Consider the following 8,792-nt stretch of genomic DNA (forward strand, 5'->3'; position numbering starts at 1 on the left):
AGAGCACCCGGCATGGAGTCCTGCAAATCGCCACTGGTCCCTCCGGGTCACTCTGCATGCCTGCCCGGTTCGTCTATGTGGACCAGCTGTCTCTGCCTCTCCATCCACATGGAAGCCAGAAGAGCCCCTTTCATGGCATCGCCTCCACTTGAAAGACCACCCCGAACTAGACCATAACCTCCTGATTTTAATGTCAAGTCCCAGGAGGGACATACGGGTTGAGTCAGTGTGTGGCGAGAGTCCGTGCCAGCCTAACCTGTGGTGCCCAGGAGGCAGATTATGCAAGTCTGGCTGCTGGGAGCCCACCCCCAGGATGTGGTGCCGGGCAGGGAAGGGCATCATGGCGAGCTGGTGTTGGCCCCAATCATTCTCATAAAGACACGTCGCGGGCCTGTTTCACCTCTCCCCCGAACCCGATACTTTATTCTTGCCTGTAGAACACATTTCCAATCCCCCCCCGATCCATTTCTCTTCTTCCCTGAGCGATGCTCATTTTTTCCGAATCGTTTTTAACAGGAGCTCTTTGAAACTATACTAAACACTCTGACACTTTGTCGGCTAATGTAAGCTGGAGGAGCAAGATGCCTGTCAGTGTTTTTAGCTGAGTCAAGGTGAAGACCCAGGACACTGAGCAATGGGAGGCTCCTCTCTTGATGGAGAAAGGGAATCAGAAGGGCTCTGTGCAGGATAATTCTGGAAGACCCCACAGAAATGTAGATGCATATCAGCCGTGCGTGTGTGTGTGTGTGTGTGTGTGTGTGTGTGTACACATAAACTTTCATTGATACGTCTAGTAAACGTTTACTGCTTTAGGTGCCAGGGACGCTCGGTGATTGGGAACAGAATCACCACAGTCCTATGGACCAAGAGCCGAGGACTGGGGACGCAGCCGTGAGCCCTGCCCTCACGGGGCTTCACCATCTTGTCAGTTTCAGCCACACACCTGAATCAGCTGTGACAACATGTACGTGAAGTGACCGCACTGTGGAACCCCTGGCGAGAACATCTCACCAGATCTAGATGGTCAGGGAGGCTCCCTGGAAGATGTGACACTTAGCCTGCGACCTGGGTAGTAGGTAAGGGGACAGGCATCAGTGGCCCTGCTGATGACACACGTCAGACGAATGGAACACAATGCACTCCAGTTAGTTTCTGCTCACAGACCACCTTCATCTTTCACATTCCCAAGTGGCTATGGTCCAGTCAAGCTGAACTACCTTCCAGGAGTAGCGTACGCACATTTCTGCACATATGCTAGTCATCTGCATGGAAGGCAAACCTCCCCTCCACCCACTTCCTGCGGCTTATTCCCCCTCCAGGTTCTGAACTGCCCTCCCCACTGTGAAAAAGGGCTCTCGAAGCACCCCCAAGTCCGTCTTCACCGTGTGTCGGCTAGCTTCGGGTTCCACTCTCTCTCCCTCTGGTCTGGGAGACCCCAGGGTGAGGACTGTGTCACTACCCTCTAGATGCTGGCACACACACTAAGAGCTCAAAAAGTTTGTTGAATGAATAAACAAAAATGAAGGCTTATTTACCGATGCCAGGCAAAGGGCCAGATGCTACATATACATTGTTTCATTTACTCCTCATGATGATCCTTGAAGAGTGGTGACATTATCCCCCATTTTACAGATAAGAAAACAGGCTCGAAGAGGTGAGTGACAGGGCAACAAAGGGACGAAGCCGGGATATGAAGCCAGCTGCCCGAGACGCATTTCATCTGCTTCTCCTGACATGAGATACTGAGGCTGCCCCGCCTGCATTCAGGGCTACGATTCAAATGAGCAGCCTTATCGACACTCTGTAAAACGCTTAACAGAGCTCAATAGCTCATCCACATGTGTATTAATTTTTTAACTCAACTAACCTGCATGTTTCCAGCTGCTTGAGGAAAGGACAAATGTCCACCACTGGCGTTTTAGATCAGGCACCTTGTAAACAGAACCAGGAGACACTTCTGAAGAACAGTGAGAAATCTCCTTGCCCAGGCTCTGCATCCCTGGAGGCGAGAACATGGCCCTTCACGACCAGACGCGAAGGGTTTATAACCCCCGTCCATGACCTGAGCATACTGGGGAGCACTGTGCTTCCCTCAAAGATAATAGTTCTGCATTTTAATTCTTTTGAATCTCAGAAAACCATTTACTACCTTGCTAACATGTATTCATATTCAGGAATAAAACGGACTCTCTGAAACGTTAGAAAGTGTTATTTATGCTCTCTGCTCACTCTGGCCCACCCCTGCCACCTCCAACCTTTTTTCCTTTAAAAATCTTTTCGATCTAGGGGCGCCTGGGTGGTTAGGCGACTGCCTTCGTCTCAGGTCATGATCCTGGAGTCCAGGGATCGAGTCCCGCATCAGGCTCCCTGCTCGGCAGCGAGTCCGCTTCTCCCTCTGACCCTTCCCCCTCTCATGCTCGCTCTCTCTCTCATTCTCTCTCTCAAATAAATAAAATCTTTAAAAAAAACTCTTTTCGATCTAGTATTTCAATATGCCAAGCTCCGATCTAGAATAAACATTTACAACCAAATTATAAATCTCTTACGAGTGGGTCATTTTTGAATTGCTGACCTGACCTTTACTATTTTGGGAGGGCCAAACAGAAGCTGCTCACCATGAATTCAATTATACTATGAGCCACCGTTCCAGTTCTCACTGGTAACGACATCAGCCACCTATACTCACAGTCTGGGCTGAAATGGCAGAGAGTAGAAAGATGGTCTTTCTATACCTATTGCTTCCCCTTACCTCACACAAACCCTTTGTGACGTTTTTAACCTGGAAGATCCCAAAACAAGAGACTGCCTTGTTACTGGCAGAGTTACTTGGTGATCTCTTTCCCAGCCTGAACTATAAAACCTCCACCCAGCTAGATGGATGGTTTTGCTCAGGAATCCCCATGTTCCGAACCGAGGCTCAACTTGCCAACTGCAGCTCAACCTCCTCTCTACAAATGACTTAAAACTAAACCCAACGGCTTTGTTTCAAAAAAAAAAAAAATCACCTTTATCTGAACGTGTCAGTGCCATGTAATATTAATAAATCTGCTCAAAAGACAGTTGTACCTCATTTTAAGAAATAAACATGACCATTCCATTCACACATCCCCCAACCAAAAGCTATTCCTAGAAAGTTTCTTTACTAGAAAAATGTTCAAGGGCTTGCTGTTTGAAACCACCCATCAGGGGAACCTTTTGCAAAGTACAACATCCCTGCTAACTGTAAACAGTGTATCCATTTCCTAGACCCACATATTTGTTGATCTGTGCTTCCTGACAAAGGCACATCTGTGCACATCTGTGCACATCTGTGCAGTGAGCTTCCTCTCTCATCACTGATCTCTGTATTCTGGCATTTAGTAAGTGCTCCAAAAAAGTCTGCTAAATGAGTAAATGAAAATAAGCATTTATAAATGCTCCTTCATCCTGCATAAGAGCCTCCATCTGGGATCTGCAAAGTAGTTACTTCAATCATCTCTATGCCAAAATGCCACCGGTCCCCATTTCGTCAGGCCTGGCTACCATTATCCTGATGGCTTATTCCTGATTTCTGTTCCCCAGCCCTCCCTCAGTGGTGTCTACACCAGAGAACCAAGAAAGCAAGGGGGCAGCAGTGGAGATTCCAGTTGGTCATTTCTGTCCTTCTGTGATACAAGGTGGGAGCGGAAAGGAAGTCATTGAGAGGCTCTAGGCACCTTGTTTTGAAGTTGAAAGCACTTTCTACAGGCTATCATTTATGGTGAATGGGTACAGAATCATGTCAGCTGAAAAGGCCACAAGCTCTTCCAGAAGGCTGTTTATTCTAGCCAAGCCCGTCATGAAAACCTAAGAAGTGGTCCAGGAAGAATGAAGACAAGAGGTCAGGAATCCAGAAGGCAAGCCTTTTAGGTTAGCACGACCAGTCAGCAGAAGAGTTCACTTGGAGCATACATTTGGTGTTAGATTAATGAGGGCTTCTTATCCAAAGGTACACTCCCAGGAGACATGTGGCATTATCTGGAAACATTTTTGGTTGCCACGCTGCAGGGGGGATGGCAGTGTAGTGCAAGAGGCCAGGGACGCTGCTAAACACCCTACAATGCACAGGACAGCCCCCCACAATAAAGAATGATTCAGTACAAAATTTCGATTGTGCTGAGCTTGGGAAACCTGGGGTGAAACCAAAGTTTGCTACATCAGGAATCCTGGTCTAGTCTACAGTTTGGAAAGCCAAGGACGCAGCTGTGATGGCAGAATGTGGAAGGAGGGAAGCAATTCCAAACAGACAGGAAGGCCCCAAAAAGAATCCAAGGACCCAAATCACTACAGAGGTCCATTCAAAGGTTCTTTCTCGCCGAGGCCAGAGTCTCAGACCGTAGGCACTCACTCACTCAACAGACATTTACTGAGCAACTGCTTTAGACCACCTGCTCTCTGGGCTCAGGATACACTCACAGCTAGGAACCCAAGGAGTCCCCAAGAATCCTGCCCAGCGGTTTGGTTCAGAAACACGGCATGTGGAGCTTGCAGGATTTTAGCCACTGAGGAGAGGACCTTGACCCATCCTACTTGTTTCTAGTTTAATTCTCAGCTGAATGCTCCACACACCATCCCCCTCAGACCCAGGGTCCTTTAGGAGGTGGGTTTTTTTTTTTTTCCCCAACAATTTCTTACAAAATTCCTTATCTAGTGGGAAACTTGTTCATCTCACGGAATGGGGAGAAAATACTGAGCAAAGGCCATTTCTGCACTATTGACAGTCACCTCATTTGCCTTAGCTGCCCAAAATAAAGACGAAAAATTAGGAGGGTAAGAATGGATACTCGCTTATTTCGGTAATGTCTGCTGTGACAAAGGAGCTCACCTGCACCTCTCAAACAGTCAGAAATTCTCACTGGGGACTCCTTCAGCGGGTACACAGACAAGCCACCTTGCAAGATGACTGAAAGGTGACCTAATAATGCCAAGGATGAGCACAGCCTGCTCTGCAGACCATGAGAATAATATTTATTTGGTAATCATCACGGCTCCCAGCTTGCTCAGTATGATTATTCGCCAACAAACAGAAGAACTGATACCAACATATAGATAAGCCTCTTTATTTTTCTTTCTACTCTGATAGAAATAGCAAACAGCCAAAGGACTGCCCTAAGACGTCTTTGACTATATTAATAAAACATTAGCTTCTCTAAATTTAAACTTAAAATCTAATTAATTCATCAAAATGTCAGTTGTCACCTAAAGCATTTTATGAAAAAAAGGAACTACCCTGGAATAAAGAAGAATCTTCATGGGAATAAAAAGACTGGAGCGAGCTGACTTTACTCAATCATAATGATCGCTGTCGCCTTGTCGATTAATATTATTCCTTCAACGAAGCCTGAGAGGCGATATTTAAGAATCCACTGGTGGCACAAGAAACTCGTTTTCCATATGGCCTGTCCCCCGTCTGAATTATCAAGTGTGTTTGTACCAAATACAGTCATCACTGCTGTGGTTCCCTGCCCACCCGCCAAGCCACGAACCCTGGTGAAAATTTCCACAAAGCACACAGGGCCACGTCACAAGTAAAACTACAGTGGTAAGTCTCTGCATGACTTTAGGGGCTAGATGACTCCATGAAGACCGTAATTTACACCACTGTCTTTGGTTATTACGAAAGCAGAGAACAGAACTAAGAAATAGGAAATTTCTGATAGAAATTCAGCAAGCAGAAATAGGACCTGTCCTATCTTCACCTATAAGAGAAAAGGTTTCCAATGGGTTTGCATTCTTTTTGCATTGTTTCATTCCACGCCCAGCATTCTGCTTAAAAGAGAACTTGGTCCCTTGTGTTCCTTCTGTGATCCAAAGCCAATTTATCAGCTACGATTTTAGCAGCAGAAGCAGGAGACTGGAGGAGACACAGATAACCTTTTAAAGGTTTATACAGAGTTAAACACAATCACCGCAGTCCCTTAAAAACAAGTAAGGGCACGAAAACAAAACATTAAAATCCTGCGTTTCTGCCTGCAAATAACTTAAAAGTAACCAGATAATTGCCAGCATACTGCTGACCTCTGGCTTGGAATCAAGGGTTTTAGGAGAAAACGAGACATATTTTTAGAGCTGAATATGATTAATTTACAAAAGCCTGATATTTTTTTCCTAAGGACCAATAAAGTATGTTCCAATTTCAAGTAATGACGGGGAAAAACATATCTCAAAATCATTAAGCTGTTTGTCTTTATTACAAATGGAATGAAGCAGTACTCCCTTCTTGACTGGGGTGGTAAAGGGCAATGTTTTTGCTATGCCAAACCACAGTGATGGGGCCACCTAATTAGGGTTTAGAGTTATAGGTATCTGGAGCTGGTCATGGCCAACTTCTCCCTTCCAAGTGAAGGGAAGAAATGCCCACCAAATTAGTCCTGCTCGCACAGGTACTATCTCTACAATTGATCACAGCATTGCCAAAGCCATCAGCTGGGGCCCACTGGCAAAGAAAAGTTTCAGCTGCTCCACCTGGCACCAACCATTTCTCTCTCCGGGACCAAATGCCATTATCTAGAATGATCCAGATAGAACCTCTACACTGAGGACAGATAAAGACACGAGGCAAAAGGAGCCAAGGAGTTTCAAATCAAGGCCCCGGAATCCTCCACCACCATCAGGGCCCAGGAGACAAAGGGAAGAGTTAAAATCCAGGCCCACTAAGTCTGCAGTCAGTCTCTGAGCCAGCTGAGCCCGACCCAGGGCGAGTAACACTTTCGAATCCGCAGGGAAGCCACAGAGCGCAGGGTACACTGAGTTTCCAATCTGTCTCCCTCCTGCGAAACCTCAAGAGCAAGGGGATGAGACCAGAGAAGCGTGTGTGGGAAGGGGAGGGGGTGTAAGAGAACGGCTCAGAAATTCCCAAAGGTCTGGAGAACTCCGTCTCCGGGTCTCTCCTAAAAGTTGCAAAGCTGGGTCTGTATCTGCGGGCAGGGCAGCAGGGGGGTGGCTGGGCGCGTCGCTGCGGGTGCTCCCCAGCTGCCAGGGACAAGGGCACGGGAGACGGACCCGCGGACGGGGGTTGGGGGGGGTGGTCTTACTTTTGTAGCTCGCTGCCCAGGGCTGGTAGCCATAGTAGCCGGTGATGCGCAGGATCCGCTCCTCGATGGACGTGAGCCCCACGGGCCCGCTGGTGAGATCCTCCACTGAGCGCGACCATTTCAGATCCTCCTTAATGGCCTCGTCCACCACCAGGTACTTGAGCTGCCGGAGCTGGGGGCTGATGTCGGACAGTCTCCGGGGGCTGACGTCCGGTGACCTCCTCATGCCACTGAGGCCGCGCGCCGGCAGTGGGCGGGGAGGGAGAGAAGGAGGGAGATTCCGGTGAGGGGCAGATCCGAGGGCGAGCAAGGGCGCAGCAGGGGCAGGTGCGGCCGCAGGGCCGGCGCGCGTCTCCGCCCGCCACCCGCCCCAGCGACCCCGGCAGCCTCGGCGTCGGGTCCCGTCTCCCGCGCCCGGCCGCGGGCGCCTCGGAGCAGTGCAGATTGGGGCGAGCGGCGAGGGAGAGGACGCCCGAAACTTCCCGAGCAGCTCCGCCGCGCGCCGCCCCTACCCGAGCCCCAGGCTGCCCGGCGTCCCGGCTGCCGAGGGCCGCCCGCCCGCCCGCTCGCGCCGCCCAAGCCCGGGCGCTACTCACACGGCGATGCTCTTGCCCCTGGGTGCGCCGCCGGGAAACTCTCGGATCCCCATGGGCACCGGCAGCGTGGGGCCGGGAGCTCCCAGACTTGTGGCGGAGGGGCCGCGCGGGCCGGGGGCGCCCGCAGCCGCGGCCCCAGGGAGGTGGGCGCGCTGCCCGCCGAGGGTCCGCGCGGCGCCGGCCGCCCTGCGCCTCCTGTGCGCGCCCGCGCCCGCCGTCCCCGAGCGCCTCCGCGGCGTGCGGCGCGACACGGGCGCGGCGGCTCACCCGGCTCCAGCCGGTCCGCGGCGCTCGCTGCAGGCGGCCGGGGCGGGGCGGGCCCCGGCCCCTCGCCTGTCGCCGTCGCCCCGGCACACGGCGGGCCCGGGAGCCGCGGCACCGGGGAGAGCGCCGGCAGCTGCGTGCGCTCTCGAGGTACCTGGGCGGCGGGATGTGCCCGGCCCCGGGAGCGTCGCAGCCAGGCGGGGGCGCTACTGCCCCCTTCCCGCCACCGGGCGCTGCGCGGGGCTCCAGAGCCGGCCCGGCGCCCGCGCTCCGAACCTGGGGTTTGGGGCGCGCTCCTCCTCCCCTCTCCGGTGACTTGTCGGGTCACTCAGCTCCCGGTTCCGTAGTTCGGTTCATTCCAATCAGTCACGCTCTCTCCCTCTAGCTCCTTCTCCTCGTTCTAAAACAATAGGCAAAACTACTTGGGAAGACAGAAAGCAGGTTCCGTATCCACAAAAACCATGCTCGGAATGCCAAATAAGTAAATAGCATTTCCTAGGCAAAGCCGAGACCCAGGTGAAGAGATTTATTACGCTGTGGGGCTAGTTCAGTCAGGCCTGGCCCTCAGAGAGCTTGCCTTCTCGTTGATGACGCAATTACTAAGTCAGGTCTGTCTCCTTAGATTTCCATTTTACTTACCTCTCTCCGTTTTTCTGTCCGCGAGCCAGTCTCACCGGAACACCTCATCACTTTTCATACTGTTATTTTTCTGTCACAGAAAACAACATAGGTTCACTGGGGTTAGAAAATACAGAATTGTTAAAGAAAATACTCATTCTCCAGCCAAAGATGACTACCTTGATTTATAAGTGTATTCCCTTCCACTCTTTTTCCCCCGTGTAAAATACATTTTTCACAAAAGCAGAACCCAATTGTACAC

The 8,792-nt window shown here is 50.9% G+C and overlaps 1 protein-coding gene across 2 annotated transcripts in view; it reads right to left on the bottom strand.

Annotated features, from left to right (window-relative positions):
* Window positions 1–7,701, bottom strand: part of SLC35F3 (solute carrier family 35 member F3) — a 393,111-nt gene extending 385,410 nt beyond the window's left edge. For both annotated transcript variants that reach the window (XR_012374250.1, XM_025850874.2), the window contains exons 1-2: window positions 7,649–7,701; window positions 7,053–7,282 (exon numbers count right to left, since the gene is read on the bottom strand). Coding sequence is in view for 1 of the 2 variants with exons in the window: in XM_025850874.2 (XP_025706659.1) it covers window positions 7,053–7,282; window positions 7,649–7,701 (283 nt within the window). In the remaining variant the exon portion in view is untranslated. The remainder of the gene's footprint in view (window positions 1–7,052; window positions 7,283–7,648) is intronic.
* Window positions 7,702–8,792: the final 1,091 nt, after the last annotated feature.

The sequence above is a fragment of the Callorhinus ursinus genome, unplaced genomic scaffold (assembly GCF_003265705.2).
Source record: "Callorhinus ursinus isolate GAN/ISIS: 27379988/994484 unplaced genomic scaffold, GSC_fseal_2.0 scaffold32, whole genome shotgun sequence".
Classification (NCBI taxonomy): domain Eukaryota; kingdom Metazoa; phylum Chordata; class Mammalia; order Carnivora; family Otariidae; genus Callorhinus; species Callorhinus ursinus.